Below are 21,771 nucleotides of genomic sequence, written 5' to 3' on the forward strand. Positions count from 1 at the left end.
CATACACTTAAAATTCAAAAAAGGCAACTGAATGTTTCCTGAAGCTCTCATTAGTTGTCCCACATACATTTTATATTCTTCTTTACGAAGAAAAGCAGGCACCTGAGAAGTTTACAGATACTTATATTAGTATCTTATCACTCTTTCTCTTTTATTGCTATTTTGAAAGTTGAATATCATTATCTTACATAGTACATTTTCTCTCTATATATTTGTATATGTGTGTACCTAAATTATAAAAAATTCTGTACATAGTTTTTATAAAATATTAAAAAGTTCTAGGGTAGAATTATAAGTAGTAAAGTTGAAAGTCTTTCAGTATTTGACTTCCTCTTTTAGCCTAAGAAAGTTATTGATGACATTATACCTTTTTAAGTGTTTAGTCAAAACATTGATTAAAACAGAATTAATATAAGTTCAAACTGCATAAAGAAGAGAAAATTTTGATAAATTTTAGTTCTAAATTGATTAATATTAAATAAAAAAAAAGACCTTGTGCAATATGAAAATGTTAGCAAAAAAAATATTTGTAGTATGCATATGAATTTATTTCTAATGCAATTAAATAAACTCTATACATAAAGTGACACACATTCCTCAAGTTATAATTCTTAGACACGTATAGAGAGGAAAATAATATTATTTGTATCACTTTTTTTTTTCATGATAGTGTTCATAAGAGTTTTCAATCATATCATGTTAAATAATTTATATCATTCTAAATAATGAACTTTTCCTTATGAATCAACTAAGCAATGACTAATTTATTGAGTATCAAGAGCACCTTTTGAAGTTTTAATATATTTTTGCATTAAAAGATGGGAGTGAAAGAATAAATTTCTTTGAAATTCTAATTCATGTATTAAAACACAGAAAATAATTCCGTTCTTTTGAACATCACTGATTTTCGTCCAAATATTGTACAGCACAGAATCAAGTTAAGTAAACGTGACTTGCATTAGAACAATTACAAATGTTTCACAACCAGCAGCTCTTGTCTCTACACCAACAAAAATGATGATTCATCCTGAAAACTTTCAAAGCGAACAATATGAACAATAATATAGCATTTGTTTAGCATTATATTTCATCAGATTTCTTTTAAATGCATAAAAATTTTCATCTACGACTTTCAAGGCAGCAAAATAGTTTGAGCATATAGTAGAGAACTAGGTAGCAAAAGCGAAGCATTATGCAAATGTTTATAGGACATGACATGCTTTAACTATGATATGTAAATGTTGTGATTGTGTTGAAAACCGACATTAGTCGGCGAAAAGCACTTTAAACAGCATGACATAGATACTTTGATGGCAATGAAAAAATTTTCAGCAACCTTTTTTTAAAAAAAAGTTTATAAGCTAGTATAAAACTATAAAATGCTGCAATTGTACAAATCCAACAATGTAAGGCACAAATTCACGACAAAAACAGCAGCTATGTGTTTTGGAATCATAATGGAGCTGAATAGTAAAACGGAAACTTTAAAATGTATATAAGGATCAACAAAAAATAAACAAAACTGCACAAAAAAAAAAAAAAAAAAGATATGCAAAAAAAATCCACAGAAATTATTTTTAGGAGATTTATAGATTTTTAAATGAAATTTTAAACACTTAGAATTTTAGATTTTAGTTTTCATGCGTAGTTTCTTAACTTATATTCCTTGTACCAAAGAAGTGTTTCCTAATTGCTCATAAGCAATGAGCAAGTCTTTTTTGAAGTAAATTTGTACTCACAATGTTTTATTGTACAATCGACCCAAAAGGTAATCATTTACAATATTAACTTTGGGAAAACATTCATGGTTCAATTTAAATAAAATACCTTGGGATTAATTTAAGTACAGTGTTATTTCTTGAATAGATAGTTTGATGAAGTTTTCATAAGGTTCAATAAAACTTGCACATTATATTCAATTAGCACACCTGAAACTGTAACCAAATAAATATTTAATCAATGTATATTCATCACAGATTTAGAGTGGTATAAATAAATGAATAGCAAGAAAAGTGTTTTGATAAATCGATATTACAATATTCTTTATACAATATTGAAAACTAGGTAAAGATTAAAATCAAAACAATAAATGTAGGAAAGAACTAAAAGATTAAAAGTTCCAAAATTTCAAGAGCACTTTGAAAAGGAGAATTATAATAATGTTAAGGTAGAATTATATCACCGAGCACTGAAAATAAGACTCATGGATGCTTTAAAACAGCAGCATGAGTAAATGCATAACATAATTGCAGTAATTCCCATTGTATTTTTTTTTTTTTTTTTTTGCTTTCTATAATTCCTCATCTTTAAAATATCTTTTTACTTCTTCCATAAGGGATTAATTTGCGAAATTGTTATGAAATAAAAATAAAATATTTTTTAAATTTAATAATTCTTCTCCAATCAACCTTTACCGTGAGATTAAAAAAAAAATTGTTATCATTGAAAATTTAACTTTTGTAATGTACAACATAAACACATAAATGTTTGTAAATATTCATAAAGTTTTATAAAAAAAAACGATGACAACAGAAAAAGTTTATATGTTCGTTTTTAAAATAAAGAAATATATTTCAAATTCTGATACTATGCATTATACCAAAAAATACATGTAGAATTTTATTTTTAGTATTGGTAAATATTCTGAAGGGTCTATCGTGTAGTTTCTAGCATAAGACAAATAATTTCAAAAATAATTGAAGCTATGTTGATTGATAAATTATGGAAAATACATTTTGAATTCTGTTTTTAAAAGTGCTGCAGCTACAAGAGTTTTACAAATGGCATTTCAATTACACAGTGGTACATAATACTCAAAGCTTCCATTCTTGCATTTCTAAATTAAAATAAAAATTATAGTTTAAGGAAATAAAATAGTTTTAAAAAAATGTCTTCAAATTCTTGTTTTTTATTCTTAGAATGATGGCTGTTATTTATGCACCACCGAATGAAAAATACTGATGTTTTGTGCTCAAAATTGTGCAATTGTGACAACTTAATTTCTTGCAAACATAATAAAACTGAAGAATTTTTTAAAAACCATAAATTAGCATTTCAGTATATATCAGTTCACTCGACATAAAAACTTATTTTGAAAGGTCAATCAAGAAAATATCAACATCAAAATTAATATGGAAGTCTAAAAGGACTCTTCTCAACCTCATTAACATATACCTTATTCAATAATGAATTTCAGGAATTAAAAATGTGTTTAGTTCTAGTACTCAAAATGAATATAATACATATTGTAAAGCGAATAGATAAATACATGCATATGAAACTTTTTGGGTTATGTGAACAAAGATAATTAACTTGTAACAAAAGTAGATGAAAAGGATGCTTATTTATTTTTTGATTTTGGGGAGGAATGTTTAGTTAAAAGATGTGTGCAACAACTCATAAAACTTTCACAAAAACAAATGATTGGTTTCAATCTTCTTCATAACTAAGGTTTATGCTCTTTTCAGAATTAAGATCATTTCTAAAACATTAATAATATACTTAGCTCGTCAGGCAGTCTTTTACTTAAAAAAAGGTCTACATTTTTAAATTGTATTTTTTTAAAACAAAAGCAACAATCGTTTTGTCATTTCTTTTATATAAATTAGTTCTGATGTGTTCATTGGTCTATTATAATGTAGTAAAAAAAATTTGTGTGAAAGAGTGATGGTAAACAAAAGAGGCTAATTAACAACACTTACATTTAAAAAAAGAGAGAATGAATTTCCCTGTTGGTTAACATAAAGCATCTAGGAGGAATTTTTGTTTTAAAACTAAACAAAGATTTTTGTTTTCAAAGGTACAATGACTAAGGTCTTCTTACAAGAAACTTCATATGATATAACACAATCATTCCTATTGAGTTTGAGAAGGAAAAGTCTAAAGAAATACTTAAGTTGTGCACAATCAATAACAAGACTAACTCAACTGAAACATATCTTATTTTTGGTTTCATTTGTAGAGTTTTCCCTTCTGAAGAATCAATAGTAATAAAAAGCAGTTTAAAAGTTTTAATCTCAGATTTTACTTTCCCAGAGCCCAGAAGAATGCTCTACAATAGTAGAGAATTCAAATGTTCTTTCTGCTCAGACAGATCCGTATCATACAAAGTTCAAGTTTGATGGTATTTGTAGTATCTTAAATTTGTCTTACAAAAGTCCTTGACTAAAAACTGAAAGTACAATAAAATATCATACATTTAACAACAATACACTTTGTGCTCAACTAAAATGATAAAAAAAAACAATCATTTAACTGTGCAAATATGCTTTTTATAATTACTGGATTTACATGGATCAATTAATGAAAGAGTTGTCGTTGATACCACTCTTAGGGGTAGCAAGCTGTAAAAGAGCTTCCTATCAGAAAATGCCTTTTGAATTGCTAAAGGTAGAGAATAATATAGAAATATATCAAAAAGGTTATAATTACATTCAATATTAGTAAGAACAAAACAAATAATAATAATAATAATAGCAAAAAACTTACAAGTAAAAAAAAAATCACCGAGGACAAAAATACAAGCACTGGTACATAACTCACCATTTTTAAAGCTTTTTGTAACACTAATATTTGTTTAGCAAAATAGCTCTATAATTAATTTATTAATTTATTTTTGTGGATACAAAATTACTACAAAGCTCTGATCCAGTTTTGCAAGAAAAAAAATATTAGTTTAAAATGGCATATAGTGAGCATCGTTTCCCAACCATTTTTAGCGCTCTGATTCCTCTAAAAGGCAAATTAAAAAAAAAAAAAAAAAAAAAACTTTCAGTACTTTATTTTAATTAAACATTTATCAAAGTTTTACTGTTTTTCATGGGAAAGAATATCTTGACTAGCTACAAAGTTATTTCATTGTTAGTGATTGCATGTTAAAGAGCATAAAATGGCGATTTCATGAATGGAAAAATTCAGTTACTGTTTTATTTATCATATAACAACGAGGATTTGTTTTTTTTTTTTTTTTTGAAAACATGGGTTCTCAATCTCTTTGACCAAAATGCTGATTATCTTGCAATTACCAAATCATCTGTTCAGAATAACAATATATCAGTCAACAAAACTCTTCAACTAGAACTTTTATCTCAAGATTTAGGAAAATTTTGGCCTCCTGATTGTATTGGAAGCCTAGTATTGGAAGCTGTGAAAACATTTATCATTTCTTACTTAAGCAAAAAGGGCTTCTCTTCTATGGCAGCTTCAAAAATGAAATGCAGAAATTGCTTATCATAATTTGAAAATATTCACTTACAAGTGTTTTCAATGAAACTCCTTGCTGAAAACCAGGTAAGTAAAAGGAAGAAAGTCAATTGTTGCATTGATAATGATTCAATTATTATTTAAAACAACTAGAAAGTCGCCCATCAAGATATGACAGGTGAAGATGGCTTCTATTCTTCTACATTTTAATGAAGCAATAGCCTGGTGATATTTTGACAGTTGAAATTTTAACCCCAACTCCAGTGGATTAACCCTAAACTCCAGTAGATAGCGTTAATAGTAGACCACTTTTTCGTTTCTTCATTCTCCTAAAATAACAGTTTTACCAGTAAAACAGTTAAGTGACTGGATCCAGTTCAGACTTGTTCTTATCAAAATAAAGCATTTCCCTGCATGTCAAACATTACCAAAAATATTATCAAATTATCATGCCGTGGCACGAGTTTCATTGTTGATGACATCAGAACGTTACTCGATCATTTGCTATTATACATATTGTCGCTTCAGAGCGACAGTAAGATATTTCAGTGTTATTTCTGGGATTAGATATCTCACTGTTGCTCTGATGCGACGCGATATGAGGATTAACTATTAGAGTTGAGGAAAACCTAACCTTGCAGAGTTGTAATGCTACCAGGTTAGGTATGCCCTAACTAATGTTGATATTATTAAGTTGTAGATGAAGTTTTTGCAACTTAAAATATTTTATTTTATGAAGGATATTTCGTCTAATTTCGAATTTTTAGGCAGAATGAGATCCTCCTTATAAGTGAACATGGCGCAAAGTTGAGAAATGATGCTATAGTGCCATGAAGGAACTGGTAAGAACACTCAAGGCAGTACATTCCAGGAAAGAAAAGTGTAACATTCAAAATGAAAATGGAAGCTTATTAAAATAAAACTTTAAAATTATTATTGATTATATCCAATTTAATCAATATAATAGTTGTGGGGAGAGGAATAATTAAACAATTACCTATCCAAAAAAACTTCCCTTTTCCTTTTCTTTCTTTGTTAAAAAAAATACATAAAATGCAATGTTTTTAACAAAATAATTTTAATTAAGATATAATTTTTAAACTTGTATCCTTAATTTATTTTTTCGATTTTACAAATAAATTATTTTTAAAAAACTCCCAAAACTATTCAGGGTTAAACCATTTCATTTAGTATCCTGTATCAATAATAGCATTTATTTGCAAGGCGAGATAAAAACACTGGAATGATTTGCCAAAGATGCTCAGTGATTCCTAGATATGCCATAACTTCTTATAAAATATTTTCATTATATTAAGAAATAAAAAATGAATAAATTAGTTAAGTTATGACGAATATTTAAAAGATTTCGAACGCATTAGCTGATAGTATAAATTTTCAGCGAAATTTTACTTTTAATGCAATGCAAAGACCTACTAGATTACTTTCTTTGAAGATAAGCATGTAGAGAATAAAAAAGTAACATTACCACTTCTAAGTTTTAACAAAATTTATGAATTTCTTAGTCATTAAAAATTCTTTTAGTAAAATAGATATGTACACCTTAAATCTCATTAAAAAATTAGTGTTACACTGTCAGTAGCACAATATTCAAACATCACATTACATAGATGGTATGGACAAAACAGCTTTCAAATTTAAAACCAAAAATGTATATAAATACATACTCTTACAAGACACCTTCAACCAGCACCAAATGTTTATGGTATAATATGAATCTCAACAATATGCAATTAAAATTTTGTATAAATTTTGATAGAAATTTGTTTCACTTTCATTCACATTATAAAAGAATAATTTCAACATTTTGTGCATTAAAAGAAACAAATCATAATGAAAAAAAAACGTAAACTGAATGAAGGAAATCTATGATCATGTCTTTATGATAACTTTCATTGCTTTTATCATACTTTTAAACCAAACTAGTGTAAAATAGTTTCAGCATTTAGAACAGATATGATAAAATGATAATTTAAACAAAGATAAAAATGGTGGGAAATATTTGTTTGTAATATAATGAAACTGTGCTAGCCCTAAAAGATTGGTAAGTTCTGGCAAAACAGAATTAGAACATGAATGGAATTCTTAATTGTTGCATCCCATTAAATACAAATAATGTTTGAACAATCATAAATATTTTGTGCTCCAAGGGAAAAAAAAATTACTTTTCCCTCAGTGAAAAAAAAATCTTTTGTTTAAGTTTAATAATGAATATATTAATAATAACTAAATTTTAATGAATATGTTTAATAATAACTAAATTTCAATGAATATATTTAATAATTTATAAATAAATATAAACTTTTTCACTTTATGCACTTTGACAATCAAAGAAACTGAATACATTTGCAAATAATTGTGTAAGGCACTAAAATCTTATGAGAAACTCAAATTTCATTTCTATTAACATTTAATCATTTATGCAAGAAAAAAACTCTTACGTGATATGTTTTTATCAAACAAATCAAAATATTAATATCTAGATACTCAGTACGGGATCCTGTAACCCACACTGAGCGCGTCTCCGGGTGGCGGATAGGGGAGTGCCACCACAGGATCACCCTGTGAGTGGTAGGAGGGAAATAAAATACCTCCCCCGGTCCAAACAGGCAGAAGTCTAACCTCTTCGGAGGCAATGGCACCCCCATTCTAATGAATAGAGCAATTAGCAGATCTTGTTATCAAGACTTTTGGAGGCATCTAAACCTTTTGCACTCTGCACGTCATTAGACACGACAACAACAACAATATCTAGATAGCATATGGAATGTGCATTAGATAAATGGACAGCAAATGAATGCATACTTCAGTTGAAGATAAATTTTTAACAGTTAGCTGTTAAAAATATAAAAGTATAAAAATTTTGCAGCACAATTAATCAATGTAACCTTTTATATTCAAGCACAAATACAAAACAATAGTTTATTTGACTGAGTTTAGAAAACTGAGCTAATAGATAATTTTTCCGTAAAAAGTAGAATTGCAAATTTAGAGCTTTTATTTTGAAGAATGCCTTTACTGATATTTCAATGGAGTAGATAGGGATTTATTATTAGCATTTTACAAAGAACAACATTTACAAACTGTTTCAAGCAATGTTTGCCAATTATTCATATTTATTGAAGAATAATGTGTAAGCGAATAGTTTTACTTTTGATGCTGGTTGAAATACATTAAAACAGGTGTGTAGAAATAAAAAGAACAAAATAAAGCATACATTTTTAAAGATACTAAGTAAAAAATGAGGCACCGTGAGCCTTAATAATTGACTAATTTTTAAAAAATTTGAAGCTAAGAATTCCATATGCTAATCTTTCCGTTGAGCCCATTTTAAATCATCAGTCCTAGGCTTGCAGCTGAAGACATATTCTATCACCCATTCTAAAGCTGGCCAAAAATTTAGTTTTTCTAAAGGATAATTTAGCCAGCCAGTGGTTATGCAAAAGTAAGTCTCGTGTGGTGCGACATGATGGATACGATGATGTCTTCGTGGCAAAATGACATGGAAATCTTGGAGAAGGGTGACCCAATATGGGATTCCAAAATAAGTATGTGACCATTTATGGATCTGCCAAAAATAAACAGAAAGTTAATGAGACATGAATTTTCAAATCAAACTTATTTTTCATAGAAGTCAGTAAAAAAAAAAAAAATCTCAAAAATGAGTACCAATTTCTTCAAATTAGAAACAAAAAATTGCAGCCTTTTGTGTGCAAAGAGCACTGAAACAAGATATTTTTAAAATTTTGTATTTAAATTTTGCATTGCTTAGAAAAAAATATTATTATAATAACAGTAAAGGATTTTCGTCAGACCAGAAGAAATTTTGCTAAACTAAAAGAAATATTTTTCAATTCAAAAAATATTTTGTATTTTCGTGATAAAATGTAAATTACATATGCTGATTAGTTGACACTTTTTACTGGCAGTATTTCAGTAACTCGTAAGATATTGCAAAATTATTTTACAGGAAAATGGGAAAGTGACATGATTTTACATAAATTTTTAAACAAATAAATTTCCAACTTCTCTTACTTAATGAATCCTTACTAATTTTATAAATACAAAAGTGACATGTGTCGAAAAAAAGCCATATTTTTTTTTTTTTTTTTGATTTTTGCAATATTTTAAAGCTTTTAAAAAACTGCACAATATGAACTTTACCCAAGTTTGAGAGATAACTAGAACACCCCCTAATCAGGGTTCACTGATTTAAATTAGCTTGATTTAAATCAAAATGATTTTAAAAAGTCATTAATTTAAATCAATTGATTTGAATCAAGCGATTTTTTTAAACAAAATTATTAATTAAAATCAGTTAATTTAATTTTTATCAATTAATTTTGCAATTTTAGAATGTGTTGCTCTAAATTTAACTACACTGCATTACACAATTTTAACTTTAACAGGAAAACCTACTTAGATCCCTCTTCCTGTGTGTGAAGCAGATTTTCACTCTTGCAATATTGCTTTTACTCCAAAATTACAATTCAATTCAGTACAGAACCAAATAAAATTGACAGTTTTTCTTATACACCATCATTAATATAGTTAAGAAAAGTAATTGCTCAACATATTCTTTAACACTAAATTCTTTAACACTAAACACACGCGTACATGATGATGAAAACCTCATTTTTAAGCAAAGCATTAAAAGAAAAAAAAAGTAATCTTTCTTTATAAAATAGTCTGATTCGTAAACAGACTATTTTATAAAGAAAGTAAACATATTATTTTATTTGTGAAACAATAAGTGAGAACTTTTTTTTATATATTCAAAAAGAATAAAGGATTATGGATTTAGTTTTCATGTTTTTTTATATTTTATTTTAAGTATTAACTGGGCTTTCTGCCGGTTTTAATAGTTCTTGTGGAACATAACAGATAGGCAAAATTCTGTTCAGTTGATGCACGTCAGTTTTAGAATTATTTTAATCTAAGTATTTTAATATTTTTCAAAAAATTTTCAGAACATGATTTATTGATACATGCGAATTCATCTGACTAACAATCATCATTCTACGGCCATGTCAACTTGAAAAGATCATGGCTGCTGCAGTTAATACAAAGATGACAGAAGTTTTAGGATTTTAAAAAAAGCCAAAAAGGTCTAAATTTTAATTTTGAGTCAGAAAATCGTTCTTTTCCACACATTGAAAGGGGAATTTTATTTATTTATTTATTTATATTTTTTTTGACTGATTGCTAAGCATTGCGAGCACAGGTAATTTTTGAGGTAGACTATGCAACACCAGATAATGCAGCTAGTAAGTATATAAAAGACAAAAGTTAAAAATCTTTTCAAAGATAAATATTTTATACTTTTATGCTGTATGGTTCATACTTCAAAAAGTGTAACTTTTCTGTCACCCGCCTTTTAAAGTGGAAACTTTAAGAAACAATTCATTCAACAATGATTTTTAATTTTATCAAAAATATATCTATTTAAACCTGCCAACAGTTTTTTAATAATAATTTTTTTCAGTATATTTTTGATTCACAACATGTGAATTCTCATCTCCGTGGCATGTCACACACCTTGTGTGACTGTTTAGGTTGCTTAATAACTTGTTTAATTAAAAGTATATACTTATTTATTTATTATTCCTTTCACAAGTGTCTCAAATACTAATTGTTTAGGTATACTTAATTTTTTAATATTGTGTTTTAGTTCGTTTTAGAAGGACAAGGAGTCATATCATACAACAAATTCTCACACGCCCTATCTAAACTCAAAATGTCATTCCTCATTAACACGTGGGAGTAATGACCAGTGGCGTAGCTAGACCCGACTTTCGGGGGGGGGGGGGGGTTACTTCTTTTTATATATATATATATATATATATATATATATATATATATATATATATATATATATATATAATATATATATATATATATATATATATATATATATATATATATATATATATATATATATATATATATATATGTATAATCGCTTGGAATTTTTTCCTTTTCTTCTTTTTTTTTCTTTCTCTTCTCTCTTCTTTTTCTCTTTTTTTTTGAGACTAACTTTTCGGGGGGGGGGGGGGTTTGTCCCCAAACCCCCCCTTAACTACGCCCCTGGTAATGACATCAACTTTTATTTTCTGTAATACAAGGGAGCCTCCTTGTTTATTTTCAGCCATAGTTGAAGTTCTGAGATTTTTGTCTGAGAAAAAACAAGAAGATAGATTTTGCTTTAAAAACTTAGTATGGTTACTCCGACTTCTCACCTCCGTGAACTTGAATTTCAGGTATATAAATTAATGTAATAAAAGAAGTGAACATGTTTTTTCATATGCTTAACATTTTCAGATTGTAGCAACAAAGAAAAAAAAATCCATAAAATTTTTTCTATTAGGTCTTTATTAATGGGAAGATCCTCACCTCCGTGACAGACCATATCAATGTCATTATTTCTGAGGTGAAAATAACTGATGGAGGTGAAATACATCAATAATAGGCATTCTACCAAAGTTATAAATTGTTAGTATATCCTCAAATTTACTAAATTCCATTTTTTAACATATATTTGAAACTAGTAATTAAGCCGTACTTTAATTAAGAGAGCGTAATGTTCTATCTCCACTAATCATTAAAATAGCTGATTGTTTGCACAATTTACAAAATTACTACTTTAATATTAAATTGGCCTCAATATTTAAACGTTAAAAGTTTTTATTTATTTATTTTTTTATTTCCGTGAACAATGCATTTTTTTAATTTTATTTATAAGTAAAATAATTGGAACTTAGCTGGGCCATTGTTTATGGTTACTTCTAGTAGATAACACTTTCATGTAAGAATGCAAAAAAATAAAACAAAAGGTTTTGAAATTGAAAAATATTTGTGTTCAAAAGTTACGTTTTCTGGAGAATGACCCATATATTAAATGCCCAACTGCCATCCAATGGTTTCAAATGTAAAAATTTAAACTTATGCAATTGAAAACATCATGTTAATGTACTTCTGCAATCTGCATATTGTAAATTTAACTTTAAACTAAAGATGACATGCGTATACTTTATAATGTAAAATAGAGTTTGTTTTATGATTAAATCTATTTGGAATTATACATAACTGGCTGACCGGAAGGAAACAAAGGGTAGTTGTAAGGGGAAATTATTCTGAATGGAGTGAGGTTTCAAGCGGGGTTCCTCAGGGATCAGTGATAGGGCTTGTTTTGTTCATTGTTTTTATGAAAGATATTCATAAAAATATTTCTGGGGACATGATGTTTTGCTGATGATGTCAAAGTTATGGGGATTGTAGAAAATGAAGAAATGAAGAACAAACAAATCAGCTGCAAGAGGATCTAGATCATATTACGGAGTGAGCTAATAAATGGGGCATGGCTGTTAATGTTGGGAAATGTCAAGTGCTACATTTAGGGCATGGAAATAAGTATACAAATTAATATTTGCAAGGTTCAGTCATTAGTCAGGCAGAAAAAGTTACTGATCTGGGCGTCTTAATAAGACAGGACTTAAAGTTTGGTTAGCAGTGCAGCATAGCTAGTAACAAAGCCAATAAGATGCTTGAATTTATCAATAGATCTATTTCAAACACATCTAAAGAAGTTCTTCTGCCCTTATATAGAAGTTTGGTAAGACCTCATTTGGAGTATGCTGTTCAGTTTTGGTCTCCTTATCATAAGAAAGATATTAATGTATTGGAGAGGATTCAAAGGCGGGCTACAAGGCTAATAAATGGACTTTCTCATTTAGTCTACGATTCCAGGCTTAGAATGTTAAAAATGTAGTCTTTAGCAAAGAAGAGACCGAGGGGACATGATTCAGCCTCAGCAGTTTAAATTTATTAAAATAAAAGATGTTACGGGTTCTAAAGTTTAGCACTAAAAACAGAACAATGGGTCATTGTCTTAAGCATTAAAATCTCAGGCTAACATGGATATTAGGAAAAATTATTATTTTAGCAGGGTAGTGGAACCTTGGAACAGCTTACTGGAAGAGGTGGTAATGAGCAAGGGAATAGATAGTTTTAAGAGGGCCATTAATCTTCACTGGGGATTGTAAATTGTCTAAGAACAGCCTGTTGCTGATGGTCACTTTTGTATTTGTATAAAATGAAAGACAATTTTCTTTATTTCACTTTAATAAGTACATGTAATAGCATGCATTTTGGCAACGAAAAAAAACAGAGAAAGAAATTAGTAAGGTTCTGTAAAAAGCATTCATAACAGCCGTAATATTTTGCTTCAAAGCCTTTATTCTAAATGCACCAAAATCATAACAAATAAAAGACATTAAAATCTCGCATTTGAATATCAAAACAAAATTTTAATGCTTTTTTTTGCAAAAAAATCTACAGATCATAATGCTAAAAAAGAGCTTTGGTACCAATCTTGTTAAATTTTGAAACATGCTAAAACAAACAAAAATTTTAAGAAAAATTAAATTGGGGGGGGGGGGGGGGTTGAAAAGGTTAAAAATACATAAATTTCAAAAACCTGTTCATCTAACTAAACTTGTTTCCCTTTTATGGCATAACGTTTTAACAAAATATTTTAAAACTCAAGTATAAGGGGGAACAATGCATAACTTCGCGACACAAAAACTTCAATTTGTTAGATTTTTAATTTTACAGTCATTACAAAAAGAGGGGGAGGGAGGTGTCACTAAGGATTGTTCACAAATTAGCAACGTTTCCCTGCAATCATTCAGTGTGATTTGTGATAAAAACAGATTAATTTTGAATGATCCTTTATAATTCATCGCCAATCCGAGAATAATTGGAATGTATCTTATTAGTTGCCAATATTGTTTAAACTGTTTTATGATATTCAAGCGAAATTTTTTTCATAAGTTTCCAAATCTATTTGGCCACAAAATTTTGAAAATTATAAATAGCCATCTTTTGCACATGCACATTATGGCACTAACTGCTTTAAATGCTCAAATTTCATCCAAATTTTCATTTTAAGTTTTAGTATAATAGTTCACCTCGTACGCTCTGAAGATTTTTGAAAGTTTAGTAAGCCAGAATGGAAAACTCTGAGTCATGAGCAAAAAACATGCGAGCAAAATTAATATTTTTTAAAGAAATGTTAATATCTTCGTGGATTTGGTTTCTTCAATTTGTTGCTCATCAACTAAGCCTATGGGTGAAACTTTTTTATTGAAACATGTCATCTGAAGCATGTCTTTTATGTGAATTAAGTTACAGAACAATTGTTTTCTTATTAATAGAGAAATTCTTTAAAATGTGAATTTTTGCAAGTGATGCAGTTCTTTTTTGTCGGCCACTGTATGTTACTAAAACAGTTCAATCAGCCATAAAAAAGAATTGATCTCAATTTCAATAAATTGATTCCAATGTGATGGACAAAATAGAATTGTGCAAGATGTTTACACAAGGAAAGTATGTTGTAGTTGGAAAAAATCAAAATTGGTTTTAATGCATAAAATTATGAAAGGTAGCAAAAAGAGCATTACACTTATAAAAGAAAAGGGCAAATACAGAGATGTTCATAAAGAGATCTTTTTTGACACTGATTATAAGCAAAATTAAACATCAATAGTAAATTAAGAGTGTTAACATACCTGATTTGTCATAGCTACAAAAATACCTAACAGAAACACAAAGCAATTCCAATGATAAATAGGAAGAATTTTCTCCAAAGGATAAGAAAGGAACTGATAAGCCATGTATCCTAGAAAAGGTACTGTAACCATGAAGTTATCACCATTGGTTTCAATAAAATCATGGCGTGTAATGGCTGTGGGATCAATGTGATGTTCACGAAATGGACGAATGAAAGCCTAAAAAAGATACACTTTATCAATACTTAATCATTCATACTGTATTTCCAAACATGATGCATGAATACTTACACATATCATAAACTAGCTGTACCCGCACGCCGATGCTCATGGTAAAGAATTTAAAGTAAATCCGTTGAATAAAAAAAAATCCACTCCCCCTTCCCCATGTTTTTATGCCAAGTTTGACGCCTACGGCAGCAAGCAATTGCTTTTAAAAATCACGGTACATCTAGGACAAAAAGGAAGCCCCGTATCCCATACGAAAAAGGATTCATCTTCCCAGCAGAAAAACACCACATTTAAAAAACTTGGTACATCTAGGACAAAAAGGAAATCCCGCACCCCGTATGAAAAATTTAACTATAGAAAAGCTATCGTCTGAGAAAAGGAAAAAAAAACCTCTAGAATTAACCCCCCCCCCCCCAATCTTATGTCAAATAATCAGTAATCATATTTTTTAACTAGAATGCATGAACACTCTTTGAAAACCTAAATGCAATACTTTGAAATCTAAATATTTTGCGAAATAAACAAATAATCTGCAACTACATTGGTTAGTTCCAAATTCGCCAAGTGACGTTCAAATTAAAAAGAAAATCAATTAACATTCGCACAATGAATTTAACAAAAATGACAACAGCGCAATAAACAAATCAAGAATTCACCGGCTCTACTATTCGAAACGCAACCATATACTGAAGATGACGTCACTGCAGAAACAAAAATCAAGTTTAGCCTTGAAAATTGGCTCAATTAAGATCGCAATTAGAATCGCTTATATCTCCTGTTCTAACTAATTGAGAGAAATGGAACAAACGTCATCTTTTTCGGAAAGGAAAGCTCTTTCCAACGACATATGTTAGGGGTGGAGGGGGGGATTTTTTTACCCCCTAATTAGGCAAAAAATTGAACTTTCAGCTTAATTAGTTAATTATGAAAAAATGAATAAGAAATTTAGAATTCGGGCTTCGAGGTGCAGACCCCCGTGGTATGTTCGAATTTTGTGCCAAGTCTCAAAACTGTAGGTGCTATGGTGGCTTCTAGCCATCGGGTACAAAGAAACAAAGAAAGCAAGAAACACCGTGTGCTTTATATATATAGATAAATTGAAACAAAATTAATTCTTAAACCATTGGCCCTATCAAAGGAAAATACTGGTCATCTCTCTGAGGCCAAGTTATATGTGCTAGGAATAGTTGGTAAAGATCTTGATTATGAAAAACTTGTGGAAAAATGGGTACTTTTTGCACAAGATGTGAAAAAGAAAAAAAAAAAATCATTTCCATGTTTTTTTAAAAAGTAGTAACAATACTTAAATTGTTAGCACAAATGTTTAAAAAAAAAGAAAAACAATCTTCAATACTGCATCAAATGCTTACTGCTTCAATACTGAATCAAAAGTATTAGGAGTGATACTTTTAAAATGCAGAAATGTTACGGATCATTTACAAAGTTTTTTAAAAAGAATTTTTTAACAACTTTTTGCGACATTCAACATTTGATTGAATATTATCATCTGCTTTTTAAAAAGAAAGAAAGGAAAAACAAGTTTCATTGAGGAAAGAATTCTAAAAGTTTAAATTACCAAAATGGCAAATAGAACTAAATATATATATATATATATATATATATATATATATATATATATATATATATATATATATATATATATATATATATATATATATATACTAATATTATAAAGAGAGAGTACGGATTTTTGTGTGTTTATATGTTTGAGGTAATCTCCGGAACCCCTGCACCTATTTGAAAAATTCTTTCACTATATGAAAGGTGCTTTCTTACTGAGTAACATAGACTATAAACCAAAAAAATCTGATAAATAGTTTTTTTTATTTCAATTTAGGTCCAAATTTCACGTAAATTACCTATTATAGGCTATTAAAAGGGGTGAAAAATTACTTGCACATATTAATATTTTATATCGTTGAAAAGGGTAGAATTTTTCGCATTCTAAGCAATTTGTTTCAATGCTCTAACATCATTACGATGGGAGTAATTTGTGTTTATAGCTCGAACTTTTTTAGGCGTAGCTGAAATTTCGACAATACTTTCTTCATTAAACTTATCAATAAAAAGTGAAGGAATTGTCCCACAGTTTTCTTTTTGAAACCGTTGGAAAATGCGACATTTTTTACTCCAGAAATATCTCGACCTATGATCGAAAAAATAACCTTCTATTTCCAAAGGAAAAAAAGTTACAAGCTGTTAAAAATAAACTTTGAATAAATCTAATCTCCATTAAAATTGCTGATGTTTTGCTTTGCATTGCCATGGTTACATCTTTTAGCTTCACTTCATTTTAATTTCTTAAAGGTCGACAAACTTGGCGCCACAGAATTATTAAGCAGTGGAGAAATGTTTTCGCCAATTCTGCATATTTTAACGATTTACGTTGTGATAATTCCCCCGGACATTGTAGAAATTGTGGAAAGAGTTTCAAAAATAGGAGACTTAGCAATTTTCCCAACTATCGCCAAATTTGTGGACGCCAAAGACCAAGAGCTAATGTATTTCGGCCATGGCCTTGCTGATAGTGACAGAAGCAAACGATTACAGCCCATAATTGGACGATAGCGCCAAACCCCCAGTTATCGAAATATTTTCGAAATTACCAATGAAAAGAAACCAGTGCATCGAAAAAGCAGTAGGGGATGGAAGTTGTATTTGTACGCGCTTTTACATTTAATTGTAAAGAAGAACATTAATATGATTTAGCTTATTAATGATATCCAAACAAAATATCAATGTGAAAAGTAGCCAAGTTCGATCGAAATGAGGTTCTGGGTAGACGGTGTAACCGACAAGATTCAGATCTCAACGGATAACAAGTTCCATAGCAGTTCCTCATGGAAATTGGATTGCCCCGTGTTCTTCAATTCTTTTTTGAAAACATTTTTTTTACTTTCTTTCATTCCGGATTTAAACTTGCCAAGTTACTGCATAATTGGAGTGGGCACTCGTTTTGGAAAGTGTTTTTTGACGACCAAAACTTGCCGCAAGTTTAAAATCCGGAATCAAAGAAAATAAAAAAATTGTTTTCTGAATGAATTGGAAAACAAGGGACAATCCAACTTCTGAGGAACAGCTATGGAACTTGGTACCCATTTAGATCTGAATTATTTTATTGGTGACACCGTCTACGTCTACCCAGGGCCTCATTTTAATCGAACTTGGCTCCTTTTCACATTTACGTTTTGTTGGGATTTTATTTTACAGCGATCCATAGCGTACAGTAATGTCCACAGCCCTGCTATTTTAATTACAATAGAGAAAATAATGCCTTTTAGTTCAGAGCAATTTCATGTGTAACGGAAAAACAGTTTTTTTTTAAAAAAAAAGGTTTAAAGCGATTACAGTGAAATTATTTTCATTTCAGCTGTCTTTTTTTTCTCTCTCTGCACTTCATTGTTAAAATATGAAAAGCGAGACAGAAAAAAAATTCTATTCCTTTTTCCTCAATGTTTGTGCTATTTTCTGCTCCGTGATGAAATGACACTTTTCTGAACCAAGTTTTGGGACTTTTTGGATATTTTTGTGACATTGTGTATTAATTCAGTCTTTTAACTGACGAATACTTACGTGATAGAGAAGTATCAATAAGAAACTGTTAATTCTGTCCATTCATTGCTATAAAAAAGACGATATTTTTAATTACGTTAAAAATTGTTGCCTTTAACTTATATGACACTACTGTTGTTGTTTATGTGTCCATGGTTAATGACCATGGAAGGATTGAGTGCCATTGCCTCGAGATTTTGGACTTCACACATAGACAACATGAGAAAGATTTTCAGCGTAAAGAAAGGAAATACACCACTCAGAGCATCCGAGGTTATCGGACCCACGTTTACCGGCATTGGAAGTGAAGTTTCTACCACAAAGCCACGAAGGCCCCCAACACATAATGACTGAGGCGCAATGAGTGATATAGTTTACAAAATCATTCCAATAAATTAATGGAAAAAAAATTCTTTCGAGAGAATTTTGACGGACAGGTGTAATCTTTATATCAGGATTTTTCTTAAAATTAGTTTAGGGACTATGTTTGGAGCTCAGACAAAATTATATGTGCACATTTTAACTAACGAAACAGGATCTTTCTTTTTATTTCGGAGTGGAAAGAGAAATTTACACTTGCTCTAAGATTTTTTTTTATTTAGTTTTATAGCACGAGCAGAGCTGTGCGGGTACTCCTAGTATATATATATATATATATATATATATATATATATATATATATATATATATATATATATATGATCAAATTTTATTTTCACAATAAACATTTTTTGCTACTTAAAAAAAATTTGAAATTGCACATATTAAGAAATCTATCCAAACTGTGGTGAAAGAATTTACAGGCTTCATTATAATGCAGTTTCACAGGAAATAAACACCTTCTTGTCACTCATGCCAAACTTTTGGATGGTGTAACCCAGTTGTGTGGGACAAAATGCTCCATAAAATGCTTCTTGAGGAAAAATTCTCAAGTATAGATTCACAAGCTTCTATGCACTGATAAGACAACCGTGTTACTGTTTTTTATGCATGCAGAGTTTTATGCTTGCCTCTTTCTGCTCATTAATTGGAACTCATTGATACAGTGAGAGAAAAATTGCTACACCTTGAAAAAATAGCATAGGAAAATAACTTTACAGGCATTTTTTGGGAATGGTAAAATTGTTTTTTGCAGAAATGCATTTAAGACAGAACAAATCTATTTAAAAGAGCTGTTGCAAATATCGAGTTAATAAACTAATACTTTTTTGTACCATGATAGCATTTAACTACATTTCAATCATTGTAGTTAAATTAAATGCATAATAATATTTTACAAGATTGAAAAGAAGTAGATTGACTGTTTTTTCAAAATTGATGATGATTTATTTTAATCCATACTACATAAAAAAGAATGATATTTTTCTGTGCAGAACAAAACAAAAATAATTTAGGGGACCAATGTCGCAGAAATTTAATTTTTAGAGGGAAAACAGACACTTGGCTACCACATAAAAAGTCTACAATCTGCAGTATGAATAAGAAGTAAATCATAAAAAGTAATAGAAATGCACTGTTTACCATATTTTCCGAATATCGCATATTTAGTTAAAATTCTAATAGAATATTTGGTTAAAATTTTTATTGATAGTTAATATTTTTATTTTATTTTATTTTTATTGATACTAAAGAGCAACAATCCATTGATGTAGTGGTGAGAAAATCAGCATTCTCCCCACGCTAGAAAAGATAGGTTTATCTGCCGACCAGGCAGTATACCAAATACCAATCAAATATTCAGTGCATCTCCAAGTATTAATTTAAATTTCACAAACAAATCAAAAATAAAAATCAAATTCTATATTTCTTTTTGGTTTATGAGTTTAAAAAAAAAATATAATCACTTACTTTTCCAATGATAGGCACATCAACTGAACCCCAAGTATCAGCACCCCAATGAACTAAACCACTTAAAAAATCTGCTAATATCACACCACACACTGGAAAGTATACAAATAACAGTTACTAAAAAAAAGCAAATATATTTTAAGTAATTAAAACTGTTTTACAGAAAAATACATATTAATACATTACATTTCTGTATTTAATTCAGATTGTTCTAAATCATGGGCGGAGTTAAGGGGTGAGGACTCAAGGGGGCTAAGTCCCTGTTGACAGCTTATTAGCTCTCTCAAAGAAGAATACAAATGAAGTTTGAAGCCATCATCACACATATGCATTTCTTAAAAAGTTAGTTTTGTTCTTCCAAAATAATACACATAAAACACAATCTTTTTTTCTTCTTTTTTCTCAGCTATAAAACTTTTTCTTTTATCTCACGCTCGTCTCTTTTTTATTCATTGTACATTTGTTGCTGTAAACAGTTTCAGATCTGCTGGGAAGGCAAGCCAGAGCACAAGAGGAAATTTCTGATAGTGACAAATTCAAGTACTTATCATAAGCGCGTATATAATGTAGTCATGAACTTCTCTTGACAAAGCTAGAGAGCCTGAACTTACATTTAAAGGCTTCTTATTTCGGAATATTTTCGAGGGAGAACCTCTGATTCCCAAGCTTCTTCCTTACGTTACAAAAGACAACTGAAAATCATCTTTTTAGGTCTTCAATTTCAAAAAAAAAAAAAAAAAAAACTACACAGGAGAAAAGCTTACGCATCTATTTTTCCACAACTTAGTGAAATACTGCCAAAAAATGGAGCTTTTGAGGTATTAATTTCAAAAAAATTTCCAGAAGGAGAACTTCCCTTTTCTAACATTGCCAAATGTATTATAAAAGTGTGTTTTTTGAAGAAAAGAGTTTCTGAATCTGCCACCATTTTCCTAGAATTACCAAAGATAGCTTTGTTTCAATGGTCGAAACATTTCTGGAGAAAGCCTTCGAACCCTCTTATTTCCAAAAGCATCATTAAACCTAAATTAAACGCATTTTGAAGCCTTCAAAGTCGGAAGATTTTTGAAAGAGAGGACCTACACTCTTCCCAAATTGCTCAATATATACCTTAATATTGCATTTTAAAAATTCAATGCCAAAACGGTTTGCTACAGTTGCACAGCTACTGCTACAGAAAAAAATCTGTTCCAGAAAAGTCTCAAGTATATCCGAAGTTCATATGTCTTTTCCACCCAAGGACCCAAGGAATGTGTAAGAAAACGACAATTCATAAGAAAAGTAAATAAAATGATAGAAAAGTAAATAAATAAAATAAAACGCCATGATC

At 29.4% G+C, this 21,771-nt stretch overlaps 1 protein-coding gene across 1 annotated transcript in view; it reads right to left on the reverse strand.

The window, feature by feature from the left end:
• Positions 1-8,527: 8,527 nt before the first annotated feature.
• The window catches only part of LOC129220267 (plasmanylethanolamine desaturase-like), a 76,631-nt gene continuing 63,387 nt past the window's right edge, over positions 8,528-21,771 (reverse strand). Inside the window, exons 3-5 of the mRNA XM_054854650.1 lie at positions 20,442-20,533; positions 14,790-15,008; positions 8,528-8,788 (exon numbers count right to left, since the gene is read on the reverse strand). Coding sequence (XP_054710625.1) covers positions 8,528-8,788; positions 14,790-15,008; positions 20,442-20,533 — 572 coding nt within the window. The remainder of the gene's footprint in view (positions 8,789-14,789; positions 15,009-20,441; positions 20,534-21,771) is intronic.

Source organism: Uloborus diversus, chromosome 4, assembly GCF_026930045.1.
Source record: "Uloborus diversus isolate 005 chromosome 4, Udiv.v.3.1, whole genome shotgun sequence".
Lineage (NCBI taxonomy): Eukaryota > Metazoa > Arthropoda > Arachnida > Araneae > Uloboridae > Uloborus > Uloborus diversus.